At 47.7% G+C, this 21324-nt stretch overlaps 1 protein-coding gene across 1 annotated transcript in view; it reads right to left on the bottom strand.

Annotated features, from left to right (window-relative positions):
• Nucleotides 1–21324, bottom strand: part of LOC137414661 (uncharacterized) — a 170363-nt gene that overhangs the window by 65287 nt on the left and 83752 nt on the right. The window contains exon 7 of the mRNA XM_078780884.1: nt 7196–7513. Within this exon, the coding sequence (XP_078637010.1) occupies nt 7196–7513 (318 nt within the window). The remainder of the gene's footprint in view (nt 1–7195; nt 7514–21324) is intronic.

Here is a 21324-nt window from a genome sequence, read left to right as displayed (position 1 = left end):
CGGCCCGACCGTTTCCCGGCCTGCCGAAGGTGCATGGGGGTCGGCATGTCCGGGCCTTCTGTCCGAACCTGGCATGATAGTAACACCACGCTTGGTCAGGTGGAGGCCCCGGTCGTCGTGCTGGAAGTGGTCGGCTCGGTGTAGCGGACGCCAATTGCGTCGGCAGTTCGGTCGTCGACCGTGCCGGGTGCTCGGGCGCCATGGGTGTTGCGTCGGACGGCGGTGGGCCCCAGGTCACTGCTGCAATGCGCTGGCCTGCGGCGGAGATCTTGTCGGCTTCCCTGGCAAGGGCACGGGGATCCGTGATCGTCGTGCTTGCCAGGGCGAGGCGTACCGGGCTAGGCAGCTGACGGAGGAACAGCTCCCGGAACAGGAATGCTGGAGAGTGCTCGCCGAGCAGCGAAAGCATGTAGTCCATTCGCTCGGAAGGGCGCGTGTCGCCGAGCTCGGGCAGGTCGAGCAGGCACCGTGCGCGTTCCGCCGATGGGAGGGCGAAAGCGTCGAGGAGGAGCTTTTTAATCGCGCCGTATTTGTCAGCGGCTGGCGGGCTCTCGAGGAGGCTCAGGGCGTGGGCCGCGGTGGCTGAACTGAGCGCTGCTACCACATGGTGGAAGCGGGTGTCGTCGGCCGTGATGCCTCGCAGGGCGAACAGGGAGTCCGCCTGTGCAAACCAAACCGCCGCGTGAGCCTCCCAGAAGGTAGGCAGTTTAAGGGCCACTGCCGTGTCCATGTCGGTAGGTCACCAATGAAGGAGCTCGGGCTCCCTCGTCGATCGGAAGAATGGACGCGACAAAAAGCTGGAATTCGTCCGAGTTGCTTTATTCAAACAAGACACTCAGGTACTCTCAAAAGCCCGTTTATCGGGCAGCAATATATATACACACATTATCCCGGAGCGTTTGCCCAGGAAAGGCGAGAGGGGGCGTGGCCGAGCGTCCTGGCTGTGGCCTGGCAAGTTGAGGGCGAGCCTGCCCGGGCGTCCTGGACGAGCCCGGCATGGTGATCGCTCCGCGTCCTTGATAGGTGCAAGGCGATTGTGAAAACCCAGCGGTAGCCGCTACAGTACCAGTCAAGACGATTGAATTCAAGGAGACAGTCCTGGCATGTTGTCATGAAAGAGGTGATGCTTGGGCAGGTAATGTACAAGCTAGAATCCTAACGAAGAAGAAGATAGCAGCAGCTCATCAAACAGACAAATAGTGCTTACAAAAGGCTGAGCTTTTCCAGCCACAAGATGGAAAAAGAACAGGTGCATTCCTGGAGGTTGCCAAATTTATTGAAGAAAAAGATGACAAACAGATCACCATAAATGATCTAATGAGCCATGTGGAAGAGAATCTGTCTAACTCAGACCATAGTGCGTACAACTACCTGCACATGAGGTTCAAGCTCCAGGAACACTTTGGAGACAGCGTTATCCACACTGAGATTAACGGCAAGCCCAACGTGGTCACCTCCAGGAACACGGCTAATGTCTTGCTCCAAGATGTTTACAGTCGCCAGAAGGCGGATCCCTGGATTCCGACACAGAGAAGATGACGACAACGCAAACTACTGCCAAACTCATCAGGGATGACATCAAAACAGTGGAAACCTCTCACAAAGTACATCCTGAATGTAACAATCTGGAATCTGAAGATTAATGCGTCCAATTTTTACCTGAAACCCTGAGAGTGTTTTTGAAAGGACTGTTTGTGAGGAAAGATTCCCACATCAAAATCACCGGACAAACGATAACGCAGTCATCACCGACATCACGGTTTCCGCTACTCCTACCATGAAGTACTCCAGTTCAAACCAAGTAATGTATTATTCCAAGGAAATGACATATCCACCTTCACGTCCCAGTTGTCCCATATGCTGCTGACAACGTAGAACACAACATCCGAACCCTGGATGGTCATTCCATGGTATGGGGATGATAACTGCCGTAACCCCTTGAACCAAAACAAGCTACCCGATTCTCAGGGTTAAGGTCACACCCAGTGACATATCCATGGTGAGATAAATTGAGATCCAATATTATAGAGAAGAAAGTCATGGGATGACTTTAGTGATGTACCAAAAATTATCCAATATGAAGGCCTCTGTCCCTACAGCACATCTCAATATATTGGGCATCAGGAAGCAAGTGCCACACCAGCTATTGCTGCATCAATCCTGAACAACAGGAAATGTCTGCCACACATTAACCTGTCTGTGATACACAAAACCATATAATATACATATATATAAATAAATATATATACATTTATCATCATCCCTATTACAAGTGACGATGGGATGGGACAGCCTGCACACATCTACGTTGCTTAGATCAGCGGTGCTGTCATCTGGCACTGGACCGGTCACACAGGGTCTGCTCTGCTAACTTCCTAACATTCAACAGGCAGTGGCGCCATGCGTTGGGGTCCGCTGTCGAGTCATACCGGCTATCTTCCAAACCAAAAAACTTGAGATCGTACTTAATACAGTCGTTCTGAAGTTGTTTTGGACGACTCCACTTACAGCTGCCAATGCTGAGCATCACTGCAAACCCATAAGGGCCTCTAGTAGAGCAAAGATGTCAAGGCCAAAGGCCGTCATCAAGCAGATGAAAAGCGAAGGTACTGAACCCTTGTCATTTTAACAGAATTTAAAAAGCATGGAGAAAGGTGGTGCTGTAGGTGCAGAAGGAGGGTTGATGGACCAAGCGCTTACTTAGGTGACAGGCAGTTTTGGAAAATAATCTTTGAGGAAAGAAGAAGAAGAAGCACACATAACGGTGAAGAAGAAGAATTCATGGGTTACTGCTGACAGAGAAGTAAGGAAAGCGAAGCATTTTCAAATGTTTTTAAATGCTTTGAAAGGAAGAAGAAAGAACCATTTACAGTCAATGAAGATTCAATGGAGATTCAGTTTGGAGATACAGTATTGAGAAAAGGGAGAGTAAAAGAATGGGATACAGGAAGGAAGTACTGCACAGGAAAAAGGAAATTGTGGCAGAATGAGATCATTTTTGAGTGAAAAAAAAACGTCTTTTTTTTTGAAGCAAGGAAAATAACCTTGAGGATAACGTTGAGGATAACGTTGAGGATGATAGGATTTTGTTGAGAACAACGTTGGAAAGGTAGAAAGTACAATATTTGGGAAGGACTATGGGACTATGGGACTATGGGAAGGACTCAAGAAGCTGAACGAGAAACATGTCAAAAGCGACAGATTTTTTGTGACGGCTATCCGAGGAGTAGGCCCTCAACAATACAGCACAATAAAGTGTGATGATTTAACACAGAACGTTGGACCAAAACACAAACAGTAATGCAGGAAATAAAATGTTACAGGAAAACACAACGGACCCTGTTCGGAAAACTTCACTCTGATGAGGTGGAAGTGGCAGCTGCAGATTTAACCACACATGCAAAAATCCCCCTATGTCGATCAAATACCATCCATTGTTCTACATGTCGGACGACGCAAATGTACACCAGCAAGACTAGTTCGACATTCCATGGAATCATATGCAATGCTTCATAGTCTCAAGGACTTTAACTTTATATCATGGCACAGGCCATTCAGCGAACCCTCATTTCTCTTCCAGGTTGGTGGACACACTTCCAACGATAAACAATTTTGAACTTAAAAATCTGTAAGATCTGCACTCGGAGCTGCGTTCTGTGCTCCCCATCACTCACGGGGAGAACAGCTCCGAAAATACAGACCTTGTGTTAGCTCATAAATAAATACGAGAATGAATAGAAAGTCTTTGATTAGTACGTGCTGACTTCTAGATTTACCAAAATGTAGCCTGCATTGCCTAAAGAAGGCCATTCTATGACCAAAATATCAATATGAGTTTGTGTTTTTGATGCGCTTTGCTTTTTGCTGTCATTAAGTTCCTTGTCAAGACTCTCTGAGGTGTTGTTGTGAAAGAGCACTCATGTGCTTCATGCAGTGAAGCAAATCTGTACCCCAACCACAGGTACTTTGTGAGCTTTGTTTCGACTTCATCAAACATTCATCGCTCATGGGGAACAAACAAGAATGACTGCACTGTGGTCACAATCTGCGACCAAAAAAAAATATATATACGTATATACAGACTTGGCATTTAATATGGAATATTTTTTTTGTGGGGGTGAACTTACTTTTCAAGATGTCTTAGAATCAAAAGTTCATTGGAATTATGTTGAAATTATTCTAGATTTTATTAATGTGACGTTTAAAACACACAAAAACCACATTTGACATTTCGAAACAAATAAATTGATCCTTGAAAGTGATGTAAACTGATATCGAACTCAATTCATGGACAGTAATGTGTTAAACTTCTGTACGTTTTCCAGAAGTATCTCTTTATTTTGCACATTAGCCAATTTTTCTTAAAATAAAAACAAAAGTTAAATTACGACTGGGATTACAGACAGTAAAATTACAGTTCAGTACGTCGTGTAACCCCCACGAGCATTCAGGAGAGCACGTACACGTTGAGGCATGCTGTTCACGAGATTTGCCAAGGTTTGGACAGGAATCGCTTGCCATGCAGTGACAATAGCCTGCTGCAATTCACGCACAGAGGCAGGCTGCTGGTCCAAGTGGTCGATTTGACGCGTTAATTCTGCCCACAAGTTCTCCATCGGATTCATATCCGGGGACATTGCAGGCCAATCCATATGCTCTACACCACGGTCAGCAAGAAAGTGTTGGATCATGCGAGCATGATGAGGCCATGCATTGTCATCTTGGAAGACAAAGTTTCCTCGGAAGGCTGCACGAGCAAATGGAAGCAATGTTTCTTCCAGAATGGCCCTGTACTTGAACTGGTTCAGGTTTCCATTCAGAACAACCAGGTCAGTTTTTCCCCCTGCATGAAAAGCAGCCCAAACGGTCACCCCACCACCTCCAGCTTGGACTCTTCACACCATACAATCTTTGTTGTAGGCTTCATGCACTTGTCTGCGCACTCGGACGTGGCCATCTTGACGATAGACCAGAAATCTAGACTCGTCACTGAAGATCACGTGATTCCAGTGTCCTGGCTGCCATTGACGGTGCTCTCTGGCCCACTGCAATCGGCGCTGGCGGTGTTGTCTGGTCAGGCGTGGCTTTCTCAAGGGACGCCTGGCACGATAGTCTGCTTGAACCAGTCGTTGGTTGACTAGCCTTCTGGATACAGACACATTTGTCAGTTGCTGCCACTCAGCCCTAAGCCGATTAGCTGACTTGGTACGGCCATTGCGGACTAACCGGTGCAGCTGGCGATCATACCTCCTTGTGGTTCTGCGGGGACATCCTGGCCTCGATATTGGAGGAGGGACACCCCTCTGAGCATTTCGTTTCAGGATCTTTTACACCTGACCTTGAGTGATGCCATACTGCCGAGCAATAGCATGCTGTTTCATGCCGTAATTTCGTAAAGCCACCACTCCATGACAAACAGCATTGTCGAGTTGACGGACCATCTCCAGAGGAAGCGGAAATAACTTTTGGAGACGTGCAGCAGTTGTTTTCCACTAATACAGAACGCAACAACGCTTGTATACCTGACTGTGAAGCCAATCATCGAATGCACCTGTCCGTACATTTTGCCATGCCACCTGTGATATAATCCTGTTGTTGACTTCTTGCTGCGACAGACAATCAGTGACATGGTTCTTTTAAGAAATAAATCAACAAAGTGTGAAAGAAACTCACCAGATTGATATACTGAGTTAAGAAAGTAAACCCAAGTCAAGAAAAAAATATATAATCCATATTAAATGCCAAGTCTATATATATATATATATATATATATATATATATATATATATATATATATATATATATATATATATATATATATATATATATATATATATATATATATATATATATATATACGGTATGTATATATATATATATATATATATATATATATATATATATATATACGGTATGTATATTTATATATTTATATATATATATATATATATATATATATATATATACGGTATGTATATATATATATATATACACATACATTGTTCACCTCCTCTATCCACTCAACTCCCTCATCCTTGCTGTTGAAGGTATTATTACAATTCATCGCCGAGAGTCCACAGTTTGGTTCAATATCAATTACAAATTTGACAGATACATGGGTCTGGTTTCAAGCAACTAGTACACCCACTCCAAACAGGGGTGGCAGGAAGGATTATGTTATTATCCTCTGTGGGGTATGTAGATTACAGTAGATCTAGGCTTGGGTCTCAAGATCCTCAGAGGTGCAGTCAGTTATAAAGCGTCCATCCATCCTCCCGCTCTCTCTGTGGTAATAAGCCTTTTGTCCATAAAATCCTGCACGCGGCCATTCAAGGTGCAGGACTTTGCCATTAAGCATGACTGAATTGGCTTAAAAAATCCAATAACGGCCGATTGGGAAACGCGTATTTAATGTGCATGAGCCGTTCAAAAATTACGTAACATTGTTTTTTTAGGGAGGCGTATACGGGTTTGATTAAACCTTACTAATCATTTAACACTTGACCCAAACAAAGCCAATGCAAATCTGACGCACCAAAGTCAGACAGTGTATAATCAGCAGAGGACTATCCAGGCCTAATGTGTTAGGCCCACCAGTAAACAAGATGGCGGCCATATAATTTTGTCTCGACACTATGATGGGTGGAGTCAAGTGCCAGAGGTGGGTGTGGTCTGGCAGCTGTCCGACCAATGGGTGCACATTTCAAAAATCGACCCACAACAAGAAGCCCAACAACAACAACAGCTACAACAACAACAACAACGTTAAGCTCTTGTAGACCTGCGACCTGCATTTTAAGGTTTCAGGTTTCAAGGACCATTAATTGGACAGAACTTGAAATTAAAGGAACATACAAATGATGATGCAACTTTTGAGTAACTCATGGTCAAAGTACAGTCAAGGAATTATTGACAAAATTTACTGAATGCTTCAATCGCTCAGCCACAGTTGTTATTGCACCTCCTCAATTCAACTTTGCGGCAAACATAAAGTTTCCTGACTCATGTACTTAGTACGAGACAAACCAACAGCCTGGTTTTGTACGTCTTCATTAAAATGTCTGCTTACACACATGGATACAGTGTAATACAAGGAAGCTTTGACAGAATATGATCGCATACTGGTTATGTACATACACATACAGTGCTCAAATGTGTGTTTTGGTTTGTTTTACAAATTCAGACAAACTTGTACCTCGGATGGCTGCTCAGCACTAGCTTGCCGTTTCATGCTCTCCTTCTGGGTCAGCTCCTGAAAGATTCCTGAGAATGGGTTACTTTGAGCCCCTTGAATGGGTAATGATCTTGTCCCCAAAGATGAAGCCGCACGTGGATGTTTCCCCTCCTTTGTCGCTGCCTTAGCTCCTGCGAAAGATGCGGATGCCGCAGCTCCAACTTCTGTCTCACTGTCCAATGTCTTGTAGTAGTCGCCTGTATTTGGCTGCTTGCTGTTGTACCGACTGTTGGAATTAACACTTTTCAAGCGCTTTTTGGACAGGTCAGCTGGGGTCACCTGGACAAAAAGGAAGAGAAGATTAAAAGAGAAACAGGAAAGGTAGCCTATGTAATCAAATAAAATACAAACAAATGCAAAAAAACAAAAGGATTGGGATTAAGGGTGTAGGAGAGGAAGCTGAGGTGTCAAACACAAAACCATCAAATACTTCTCTGAACAAACAGGACATCAATGCTTTACTCAAATGAAACAAAAAAACAGCTTTTTATCATTTTCCTTTCACTATAGTTAAAACAACTATGAAATGCAAACATCTGTACCTACCCAACTATGGTGAGGGAGAATGAGTCACGTTTTGAGAATTGACTATCTTAAGACACCCTTTATTGTCCATCGAGCATCCTGGTCAGGTTCACACACAGTCCTGACACGCATCAGCACACAGGGCCCTTGGTCATTAATAATTTGGTTCCTCTGCCTGGTTGCACCTCATTGTCTATGGCTAACAGCTGTGGAGTGGACGAAGAAGCCACTGCCTCTCCACCAGCTCTCGTCTCTCTTTGGTATCGGGTTTAAACGAAAAGCAAAAGTTGAGATGCATTTACGTTCACCAGGATGTTATGGAAACTGTACACTTCCTTGTATTTCAAAGTAGTCACTTGATTATTGACTCCATCGACCTATTGGACAATCAAATTAATGGACAGACAAAATTAACGGAAAATACAAAACTAGAACATCTTGGTTGGATCAGTGTCCACCCCCTTATAATAGCAATTTTAAATTACATCAGGTGTAACCAATCACATTCAAAATGACACACCAAGTTAATTGGCCCTCCCCTGTGTTAAATTGTAGTGATTTGGATTATTTCAGAATAAAATTAGCTGTTTCTGTTGGTTTCCTCTTCTGGGTAGTGCATTTCACAGCAAAGACTCAACCATGAGCACCACGGAGCTTTCAAAAGACCTCCGGGATAAAGTTGTGGAAAGGCACAGATCAGGGGATGGGTATAAAAATATTTCAATGGCCTTGAATATCCCTTGGAGCACAGTCAAGACAACTATTAAGAAGAGGAAGGCGTATGGTACCACCAAGACCCTGCCTCGATCAGGCCATCTCTCCAAACTGGATGACGAAGCAAGGAGGAGACTGATCAGAGAGGCCACCAAGAGGCCAATGTTTCACCGCAACTTTGAAAGAGCTACAGGCCTTTATAGCAAAGACTGGTCACTGTGTGCACGTGACAACAATATCCCAAGCACTCTGCAAGTCTGGCCTGTATGGTAGGGTGGCAAGAAGGAAGCCATTACTCAAAAAAGCCCACTTTGAGTCCCGTTTGAAGAATGCAGAAAACCACTCTGGAGATTCTGAAGCCATGTGGCAAAACGTTTTGTGGGCTGATGAAACCAGGATGGAACTTTTTGGCCGAAATGCAAAACGTTATGTTTGGCACAAACCCACCACAGCACATGACCCAAAGAACACCATCCCCACTGTGAAGCAAGGTGGTGGCAGCATCACGTTATGGGGATGTTTCTCAGAAACTGGGGCACTTGTCAGATAGATGGGAAAATGGATGGAGCAAAATACAGAAAAATCCGAGAGGAAAACCTGCTTCCCTCTGCAAGAAAGCTGAAATTGGGACGGAAGTTCACCTTTCAGCATGGCAATGACCCGAAGCACACAACCAAAGCTACACTGGAGTGGCTAAGGAAGAAAAAGATAAATGTCCTTGAGTGGCCCAGTCAGAGCCCCAACTTAGATCCAATCAAAAATCTGTGGGATGACGAAGATTGCTGTCCATAAACGCTCCCCACTCAACTTGGTTGAGTTTGAACAGTTTTGTACAGAAGACAACAACAACAACAACATGCATTTTAAGGCCATTTTCCCTGCTAGAGTGGGGATTAGCCTTGCGGTCCCCATGACAATCTTCTCCATTTTGCCCTATTTTCTACATCTCTCCTTGTTAACCCCCTTGCCCGCATTTCTTCTTCCACCATCTTCAGCCAAGTCTTTCTCGGTCTTCCCCGTCCTCTACTTCCTTCTACATTCATTTCCATCACTCTTCTCAACCAGTCACTTTCATCCTTCCTCAACACATGACCAAACCATCTGAACCTGTTCTTCTTCACAGCATCAATCACAGGCTCTATTCCCATCATCTTTCGCAATTCATCATTTGTCTTCCTCTCTCTCAACGATACTCCGCACATCCACCGAACCATTCGCATTTCCACCCTTTCCAGCCTTCGTTGCTGCTCTACATTCATTACCCATGTCTCGCTCCCATAAATCATAACACTTCTCACACATGCAGCATACACCTTTCCCTTCAGCTTCAACGACACTCCCCTCCTCAATATATATATATATATATATTGTTGCGGATCTGTCGCCGGCCTTCTCCCCTTATCAAGGGGGGATTAATCCCCTTGTCTTTACTAGCCTGGCCCGACCCAAGACCTATTGCGTCCCTTCCGGACAGCGCCAAATAGGGTTTCGGGACCAAATTCGCTCGTACCTAAGTACTAGCGCTGCCCAGGAAGCGAGGAAATAAACTTCGCATGAATCACGTGTGATGGTGATACGCCGAGCGGTTTGCGTACATGTGATCCGTGCCGTTATAGATAGTGGAACCCGATTCAAGCGGTTTTACTCATGCCACGCTTAGTCAATGGAGAAATCACAAAGACGATCGAATTCAGAAGAAAAGGAAGAACAAATAGGTTTAATTATTATGGCACGTATTTACAGCTCAGGACGAAGAGACACAGGGAAGCTTAGACAGTCTTAATTCTTAATACCCAAGGACAAACGGACCCGTCTCACACACACTCACACGGGGTTTGCAGATGGAGAGGATGATGTTCTCCAGCGCCACGGTGGTCGTCCAGGATCGGCCCCGTCTCACTCTCCACGGTCCCCTGCACGTCCCGCGAAGATGGAGGTAGGCGAAAGCAGGAACTCGTATCGTGTCACTCGAACAAACGGGTAATGTCGGGGCGAACGGTAGAGGGCGGACTTAGCGTGGCTGGCGGTTAATCAGCCGCGTTCACTGGCTTTGGCTGAACCGCGCAAGTTATCAACGCCCTGGCTGCGCCCACGTATCTCTCGTAACCAAGTTCATACAGTGCGGGTGATCCTCTTCAAGCGCGTCTCCCTTCTTAGAACTCAGAACTCGTAACTCCTTTCAGCGCAACTCTCCCAACTTGACGAGCGCCTCTCCCTTCTCATAACAGAGGTGGGGGCCTCGCGTGATCGGTTTTATTGCCACGCCCTTAACCCGATCGATGTTCCAACCACGCCCTGTGAGGCAGTGCTGCAGCCACACACTGTGAGCCCTGATTGGTGACTCATGCTTACCGTCCCCACTGCCGCCGCGCCGACCTCAACCCTCCTCCACCTTCCGAGGCCCACCTCGTGTTAACCTGCGCCCAGCATAACCAGGGCTTTTTAGCCGCAATGGATCGAGCCTATGGACGTGGAATTGTGGAGGAATAATTTCTACTCCTGTTCTACTATTAAAACTTCAAGAAACTCGTTTTAGCAAAATCAATGTTTTATTCACTTTTGAGAGTTTTGCTGTATTCTACTAAATGTACTAATTAGATATTAATGACGTTGTCTGCCGGTCGTGGCTGTAGCTCCTTCTGTAGGTCTTTTGTTGAACCTCGTTCAGTTGTTGACCAGTCTCCAGTTGGTTGATCAGGTCAACTGGTCTTCAGTTGTTCTCTCCTCTTCAGTCACTCTCCCAGTCCACTGCTTCTCTGTCACTCTCCCAGTTCTCTCTCCTCAATCGCAACTTTCTCTTTCTTATAAAGGCCCAGACTCCTTCAATCCAAAAGCCTTATTTGGCTCTTTTTGGCCAGCTTTCTATGTTGGGAGACTGAGAGCACTACCTTATTTCTGTTCAAGAGGTCAAATGCTCTGACCTGCTGAGGGAGAATTTGCAGCCTGTGCTCCATCTATGGAACACAGGCTAACTATTGATAGACACAGATGGCAGTCCAAGAGCGGTACACATTCTGTCTTGAATTATATTGCTCTTGTCCTATGCTCTTGGCTCATTTGTAAAGTAAAACATATTCCACTTTACACAAGATCACATTGAGATATATTCTGGCAATATTGTCAATAAGAATATTTATTCCCTGACAGAATGGTTTGTAGAAGTAGGGCCTATCCTCCTGTCTTTACACAACGCAGGATTAATACTGGACGGGGCCTACTCTCACATATACTAAGACATAACTATACTACAAATGAGGCTACATGTTGCTCGTGTGATGAACTATGGGGGGCAAACCTTTAACCTTCATTGACTTTTACTGTACAAATCTCAAAACCGCAGCAATATATATATCCAAACTCTCCTCCTATGGTATCCATGGAAATCTCCATGCATGGCTTGCGGACTTCCTCTCTGGTCGTAGTCAACGTGTGGCCCTGAATGGATTTCTTTCATCTCCCCTTCCCGTTCAGGCTGGAGTTCCCCAAGGCAGTGTGCTGGGCCCTGTGCTTTTTCTGGTCTTTATCAATGATCTCTCCGACTCTCTGGAAAATCCTCTGTATCTCTTTGCTGATGACTCCACTCTCTGCCGCTCCATTCCTCTTCCCTCAGATCGGCAGTCTGCAGCCTCCTCACTCTCTGAAGACCTGGACAAAATCACAGACTGGTCAAACATGTGGAACATGTCTTTCAATCCTGACAAATCTCACACTCTTACTATGTCTCTCCGAAAAGATCGACTGGACAACCCTCCCATCTACTTTCTCAACGATCCTCTCCAAGAAGTTCTGTCGCTCAAGCTTTTGGGTCTCACCATCTGCCATGATCTTTCTTGGGAAAACCACATTTCCAAGTTGGCCTCCAAAGCCAGTCGCCGACTGGGCATCCTCCGTCGTGCGAAGTCCTTCCTAGGCACACCTGAGCTCCTCACCACATACAAGGCTTTCATCCGCAGCTCAATGGAATACTGTTCTTCCCTATGGGCTGGTGCTCCTGCCTCACACCTGGCTCGGCTTCACGCTGTTGAATCCAAAGCTTTCAGAATCATTGGAATCTCCCGCGATGAAGCTATCTCTGAGGGCCTTTCACTCACTCACCGCAGGCAGGTAGGTGGTCTTTCTGTCTTCTACCGACTCCTCTCCGGCCTTGCTCCCCCAGCTCTCTCTGTGCTCTGTCCCCCAAATATTCCTACAGGTCGCACAAGATCTGCCAGCCACCCTCTGATGGTTAAACTGCCGAAATCTCGGCTCTCTGCTCACCTTCACTCTTTCATTCCTCTTTTCTCCCGCCTCTGGAACAAACTCCCACACTCACTTCAATCACACTCCTCCCTCCAGGTCTTCAAAACAGCTGTTCACCACCATCTCTTATCTTCCCCCATCCAAAACCTTGATCTTTTCTACCCCCACTAATTCACCCCAGATCCACCTTGTTTGAAATTCCAACTTCTTTCCTGGAAGTCTTGGCAGTGTCCATATGTTTTATACCTCTCCCACCCCTTTCCCCTTCCCATGCCTCCCCCCCAAAGCCCTCTCCCTCCCACAGTTCTCTCGATGTCTCCATGTCTCTCGGTCCCTGCTCTCAAATGTTGCGTTTGTGTCCTTCCCCCTCTCTCCCCATCTTGTCTACCGCTCCCGATGTTATTTGTTTTGTGTGTCTGTTTGTCTTTCTGTGTGATTAATGTTCGCTCTTTCACGAGCCTCGATCTTGTATACAAAAAAAATATATATCCTGGTGATGACGTCATGTTGTCCGCTCATTAGGTTGGAGAACCAGATTACAGATACCATTATATATATATATATATATATATATATATATCTATATATATATATATATATATATATATATATATATATATATATATATATATATTGTTACGGACACGACTTTGATGTTATGGTGGGCCGAGCGGAATGGCCGCCGTGTTCGCACAAGTTACCCGATTATACTCGAACCTTGGCCGAGTCGCGCTACGCTAAATCAATTGAGGAAAGGACACAACGGCTGGGTTTAAAATGACACGACACCAGGGATACGGTTCTCAAGACCTCCGGAGGAGGTTATAACATTGCGGAAGGTTAGATTACAACGATGAGAGGTACAGCATAGTAAGGTGGGCACTTAAACACGGTCTTATCTTAGCCCCGACAGACGACAGATAAACGGGACAAGGCTGACTCACACGGGGATTGATGGCAAGGAAAGCGGGTAGTCGATGGCTCAAGGTGCACTCTTGGCTCAAGGACAGAATCGACCCGGTCCGGTCCAGAGATGCAGGAGGTCTCTCTCAGCGCTAGAAGGTGACGTTCTTTCTCCAAGCTGGGGGCGCATCTGACGTCACGTCCGGTAAGTCGCTGCGTATATCCGGCGGGGAGTGACACGCCCTCGGCTAGTTAGCTCCGCCCCAGATGGAATCGGTCCGCCCTTCTTATTGGGTGCGGGGGGGGGGGGGGGGTTACCGGCTCCGCCCCTGACGAGGACCAGCCCCTTCGTGGTAACCCCGTGGAGCGCATGGCAATGGCGGCTAACCACGCCGGAGTGAGGACGCACACTCCCCGCGCCGCGCCGCCCCCAATCTCCTCTGTTGTTGTAGTTGTTGTTGTTGTTGTTGTTGTTGTTTCATGGGGAAGATGGGAGGATGTAAGGGGAGGTCCTAAACTCACTACTGGTGCCATACAATCACATTCTGGTGCAACGAAGAGTCAGAATTAATGGAAACGAGTCCTTAACTGACATAGACTAAGAATAACTAGCAAGATGTCCGAAAGTTGTCTACGTGAGATGCGGTGGACCTGGGAACGACATTTAATGGGGGAAAAGGGGGAAGGTCGGTTCTACAGAGTGTTATTTACAGGCAATGGGACTAGGGAATGGGGGATTGGGGATAGTTGGGGAGTATTGGGGAAATAGGGGAATATTTACAAGCGGATATGGAGGCCAAATGCCATATCCGCAACATTGCACCCTTCTCTACCCTCGGGGCGTCCCGACCCGATAAATTTTTACCTATTTTAGTGTGGCACTCAGATGTAGTTCCCTCTACTATTAACTCTACCCTGAGTGCGACAGTTTTACAGATATTCACAAACGAGTAAATATGTCCCCCTGCGACGTTGCACCCTTCTCCTGACAGAAACACGCCCACAGGATAACCGAATCGCGGAAAGAATTCGCAAACTAAACATACAGCCGGTAGGGAGCATTATTTACACAAGACTACGCTGATATTTACACTACGATCCAGGACCTGTTTTTGGAGGAACACATGCAGATGTTATGCATAGAGAGAGCACGCATGCCAGCATCGATACACCAACCCACGAGTGCTCTGTGGCCTTACGGCCTTTAATAATGTGCAGAGCACCCCTTCCAAGCACCAAAAGCACCACCCCATCACACAGTCAGCACCATCCGGTGCAGTCACCATTGTTCATTAAAATAAAAACAACAACCCCTAACCCTGCAGGTGTCTCTTGCTCTTCGTGTGGTGCACTTGGCCTTCTGGCTTCTTTCAAAAATAAAGAAAGGCACCAACCGCGTCCATTTCTGTATTGTGGCCTTCAGTGGTGTCAACTAAAAGTGGTTCACCTGTATGGCATAGGTGCCACGTTGACCCATATTTGTTGTTTGTCACCGTATTTGTCACCTGTATGGCATAGGTGCCACGTTGACCCATATTTGTGACCACGTTGACCCATACACATGACCACCCGTTGACCCATATCCACGGGTGGTGCTTGGCCGCAAAAGAACTGCGGTCCATTGTGGGTGGCCACCAACATTGCGGTCCATATGGTGTATCGATCCAGGCAGCAAGCAGCGAAAGTGCAGGCCCACAACTGCGTAGCCAGCACCTCTCTCTCCTCTCTCTCTACCCCAAAGCCAGATCCTCGGAGGTGGGAGACAAAAGAAGAAGACAAGTGAGTAAGGTGGTAAGGGCGCAAAAGTGCACGCAATACAAGGTGATGCACACTGGGGGCACATGGGAACCAGGTGAGACAGGTACGTTCCTACCGTACGCCCCCCCCCCCCACCAGGTAACCTACATGGCCCCTCCCTTACCCCTTACTGTATCCACAAAACACAACACTACCCATAAACATCTACTTTACAAATCAACAAACGTCCCTACTGTCTTCCCCGTTCCTCCCATAAACCAAATTCGTCTTCTCTCCCTCCTAACCAATCAAATTTGCCATTTTCAACTTTCATCAAAATTTGCCATTACCAATTCATCATCAGTCCCTCCTAAGGAGGGAGAGATGGAATCACCCCAATGTCTCATCCACGTCGTGATGCGTCTCACCAATCCACAGCAATCTCATTTCCTGCAACAAAACAAAGAAAACACAGGTGTGGAGTCATCATCATCACCACAGGTAAGTGGCTGCGTATGGTGCGACAGGTTCATCAATCCTAACTATTTCCTAAATGACTTTAACAACTTTACACTACCCGGGGTCTTTCTCCGGCCAAACCATTGGCCCTCTTACACTATGGGTTCTAAAAACCAATTCCCATTGACCAACTGTGGTGCTTTTCAATTTGGGGTCTCACTCCCCCGATTCATCTCCCGGTGCCCTCGCACAATTTCTGGGCTGTGGCGTGTACCTCTCCCAGCGGGTCTACCCACCTGCACACCTCCACCACTGCAGTTGCCTCCGAGCTTACCTGCTCCTTACCCTAACCTAACTACCTGGGGAAGGCCCTCTGGCGCTCTCCCCACTCGGTGCCCTCTCTGGCACTGGGCTACCCGGGTCCATCCTCCGGATCCTCGGGCCCCATCCACAACTCTACCGGCTCCCAGAGCCCACCTGCGGCCTCACCTGGCCGACATCCTCACAGTGGTGGAGTGCCCAACCAACTACACGCACTAACAGGCTACACGCCCAGCCATTTTCACAACACTAATGCACCCATCCACAATACCATTCTGTCACCCGCACCACAGATGCCAATATCCAACCACAATTTACCTGTACCCTCTACCTAACACTTACACTACCCGCCCCGGGTATCCGTGATGGGGGTCCACTCTTCCCCCATTCACACCTTCGCACCATGCACACCACTCCGTACCACTTACTCCAACTCTCTCCACACACCTGTACCTGCACACCTGTGCTCTCACACCTGGTGCCACCTGCACCCTTCTCTCCCCAAGCGCATTCGCGCTGATCCACAACACTCATTACTCACACACTGCTCCACACACCTGTCCAGTTGCACACCTGTGCAATCACACCTGTTCAATTCTCACACACACGGCATCATCTCATCTAACTACTCCCTTCTGAAACTTGCGCTTCCCAGTCGTCCCTTTAAACTATTGCGCTCCCTCGTCATTATCATCCACACTAATCTACCTGCGTCCCCACTACAGGTATCAGTCACTAACTAAACTTAACGTCACCTAATGTCATCTTCGCTAGATCCCTACACTATAACCTAACCCACCCGGGCTAGTTTTCACTGCCATACACCCCATAAGCTATTGCGCATTTGCCCCACATGGGAAGGGTGGCAGGGATGCCCCCCTTACCCACCGGGCCCATCGCTCACTACCAATTTTGCACATCAAATTTCCACAAATCAAAAATTTGCCAATCACTACCCATCATCTGCCAATCACTACTGCCAATCCCTTGCCAATCATCAAATTTTGTTTTTCTCTAATTTTGGGTCCAAAACACTAACCTCATCACCCAGTCTACTCACTAATGCCTCTCGGTGAGCCAATTCCTGTCCAAAGCCCGGCTTCGTAAAGCCAAGCCATGAATGCGGGTTGTTCTGTGCCAGCGGCTGGATGCGTCCGGCACTCGGTGCAGGGACGGGGGCTTACCCGGGCCGAGATCCCACGCACCATCTCGGCGTGGAGCCATCCAATGTCCCGATCTCGACCTGCCGGACTGCCTCAACAAAAAGTGGTCGCTATGACGACCCTTTCTATCGGGCTGCCCGCTCCGCCTAGTGGAGCACGGACGCGGCCGTTCAAAGCGAGGCCCAGCACGCACCGAGGGCCCGATTCGGCTAAAAGTCGCTCTAACCTCTAAACCGGTTACCGTCGATGCTTCACCTGGACGCTTACACCCCGCAGCCCGTTCCTTGCTCACACATCCAGCCGTTTCCATGCTCCTCGTACCTTTCCTTACACACCCAGGTACACCCATTCCACTCACAGCCTTGGTCACACACCTGACCACCGAACACTTTGGCACACATTCGTTGGTCGCACACCTCACCAACACACCTCTTCGCGCCCCCTCCTCTGTCACCTCCTCTGTGACAATCACAGGTGTGCTCTCATTCGCACACCCAACCACGTGCCTCACTACCAATTCCAGCGTGCATTCCCACTCACGCTCTACCATTCCAGGTGTGCTTCCTTTCTCACCTGTCACAACCAACTCACGCTCCGTGTCACTCTCACTACTCTCACCTCCACTCTTGACAACGCACTCACCCTTACTCCCGACAGCGCACTCTTTCCTCATGCACCCGTCCGTTACACACCTCTCTCGCGCACACTCTCCCGTTACACCCTCTGTAACACTCACCACAGGTGTACACTCTTCCTTACTTTTGACAGCGCACTCTTTCCCCATGCACCTGTCCGTCACACACCTTTCTCGCACACCCTCTCCCGTTACATCCTCTGTAACACTCACCACAGGCGTGCATTCTCCCTTTACACCCTCCGTAACACTCCTCACTACTCGCTCCCATGTGCTCCCTCGCACATGCGCTACGACCGACTCACTCTCGCCAGCACCCTCACTCCTTGGCACGCACTTTTTCCTCACACACCCCAGAGTCGGACTTTCTCGCACACCTCCTCTTTCGTACACCAGACCTGTCGCACACTTCTCCAACGGCCTCTCACGAACACCCGGGTCCATCTCGACCCCCAAGCTTCTTAAATCCCCTGGCGCATCATACGCACGACCATATTGGTCACCACTTACACCGGGTCCTCTTCCTCTTCGCTTCTCCTCCATCACCTGCGAATCCCTCATCCGGTTAATGAGCACATCATCACGATCCAAACACAGACTTTGGACCAATTCTTTTATCTCCTCTTTTATCTCTTTCTTATCCTCTCTCCGTCGCTTCTTAATTTCGCTCACCCCTTCTTCCACTTCCTCTAATTTCTGTTTCACCTCCTTCATCTCCTCGTGCGCCCCTTTAAGTTCTTCCTCTAACTCCACTTTATTTTTTTCTATGTGCTCCCGCACCTCCCGCTCTTTAACCTCCATCACCTCTACCACCTTGTTCATTTTTCTCGTCAAGTCCTCATGTACCGTCTGACACTCTTTTTTAATTACCCCTACGTCCTTTTTCATCTCCTTCTGTGTCGATTTTAAACCCTCTATTACCGCTGTGTTCTTCTTTACCTGGTCCCCCAACTCCTTTTGTCCCACTGTCAGTTGTTCTACTCCCAGCGTCAACTCCTCTATACCCCCTTGCAATTTTACAGTCCCCTTTCTCACCTCCTTCTCCATGCGCTCCTTACAGTGCCTCACCTCCTCGCGCACTCCTCCGACCTCCTCACTCACTCCTCTTCTGATCTCCTCTCCCATCACTTGCATCTCCTGCCCAGATGCCACCCTCATCTGCTCCATTTCCTCCCTGTGAGCATCCAGTTTGGTTTCTACCCCCATTCTGACCCCCTCTATCTGCTGCCCCATTTGTTTAACTTCCCTTTCCGCTTGGTCCCTCATGTCCCTCAATTTGCCTTCCATCCTGTTTTCTAACCCCTCTAACCCCTTTTGCATCCCTTCCATTTGATTCTCTTGAGCGGCCATTCTGTTTTCTACCCCCATTAACCCATTTCTCACCTCTTTTATCCCATTGTCTACCTCAAAATTTTTGTCTACCTTCTCACCGGTACCCCTCGCTTCGTCCCTCATTACCCCCATTTGGTTTCCCATCCTGTTTTCCATCCCTTTGAAATTATCGTCTGTTTTTACCATAAAGGCCATCATCTGTTTCATAAACAGGTTCCAATTCATTGGCATCTCGGGTTCGGCTACCGCGACCACGGCCGCGGCTAAATTTGGTGCCGCTACACCCACGTGCGCGACAACGCTATTTTGCGACCCTGCCGCCCTCACTGCTTCGCTCTCCTCCTGTCCCTCATGTCCCTCAATTTGGTCCTGGATCGACCCTGCCTCACTCTCCTCTACCGGAACCCAGCTGTCTTGATCCGCCATAGCGCGACTTTCAAAATTCGGGTTTTTATTTTCGTAAAACAAAATCAAATTTCGCCGTTATAATTTCGAGCGCGGGAAACGCGCTCCGGATCGAATTCTACCTCCCAACACCAATTGTTACCCTAGTGGTACAATTGGTGTTCCAAAATTTGGGCCTAACAAATTTAGTCCCAGGTCCGAATTCCACTCCTCGACACCAATTGTTACTGCTATAACACAATTGGTGTTCCAAAATTTGGTCCAGGGTTCCAAATCCCCACTCCTGACTACCAAATGTTACGGACACGACTTTGATGTTATGGTGGGCCGAGCGGAATGGCCGCCGTGTTCGCACAAGTTACCCGATTATACTCGAACCTTGGCCGAGTCGCGCTACGCTAAATCAATTGAGGAAAGGACACAACGGCTGGGTTTAAAATGACACGACACCAGGGATACGGTTCTCAAGACCTCCGGAGGAGGTTATAACATTGCGGAAGGTTAGATTACAACGATGAGAGGTACAGCATAGTAAGGTGGGCACTTAAACACGGTCTTATCTTAGCCCCGACAGACGACAGATAAACGGGACAAGGCTGACTCACACGGGGATTGATGGCAAGGAAAGCGGGTAGTCGATGGCTCAAGGTGCACTCTTGGCTCAAGGACAGAATCGACCCGGTCCGGTCCAGAGATGCAGGAGGTCTCTCTCAGCGCTAGAAGGTGACGTTCTTTCTCCAAGCTGGGGGCGCATCTGACGTCACGTCCGGTAAGTCGCTGCGTATATCCGGCGGGGAGTGACACGCCCTCGGCTAGTTAGCTCCGCCCCAGATGGAATCGGTCCGCCCTTCTTATTGGGTGCGGGGGGGGGGGGTTACCGGCTCCGCCCCTGACGAGGAGCTGACAGCCAGCCCCTTCGTGGTAACCCCATGGAGCGCATGGCAATGGCGGCTAACCACGCCGGAGTGAGGACGCACACTCCCCACGCCGCGCCCAATCTCCTCTGTTGTTGTAGTTGTTGTTGTTGTTGTTGTTGTTTCATGGGGAAGATGGGAGGAGGTAAGGGGAGGTCCTAAACTCACTACTGGTGCCATACAATCACATTCTGGTGCAACGAAGAGTCAGAATTAATGGAAACGAGTCCTTAACTGACATAGACTAAGAATAACTAGCAAGATGTCCTATAGTTGTCTACGTGAGATGCGGTGGACCTGGGCACGACATTTAATGGGGGAAAAAGGGGAAGGTCGGTTCTACAGAGTGTTATTTACAGGCAATGGGACTAGGGAATGGGGGATTGGGGATAGTTGGGGAGTATTGGGGAAATAGGGGAATATTTACAAGCGGATATGGAGGCCAAATGCCATATCCGCAACAATATATATATATAATATATATATATATATATATACAGACTTGGCATTTAATATGGAATTTTTTTTTTTTTCTTGACTTGGGTTTACTTTCTGAACTCAGTATATCAATTTGGTGAGTTTCTTTTACGCTTCGGTGATGTCTTTGTTGAAAGAACCATGTCACTGATTGTCTTTCGCAGCAAGAAGTCAATAACAGGATTATATCACAGGTGGCATGACAAAATGTAAGGACAGGTACATTTGACGATTGGCTTCACAATCGGGTATATAAGGGTTGTTGTG

This window comes from Myxine glutinosa, chromosome 6, assembly GCF_964187855.1.
Source record: "Myxine glutinosa chromosome 6, kmMyxGlut1.1, whole genome shotgun sequence".
NCBI classification, from domain to species: domain Eukaryota; kingdom Metazoa; phylum Chordata; class Myxini; order Myxiniformes; family Myxinidae; genus Myxine; species Myxine glutinosa.
The sequence above is the reverse complement of the archived record's forward strand: the minus strand, read 5'-3'. Positions and strand labels throughout refer to the sequence as shown.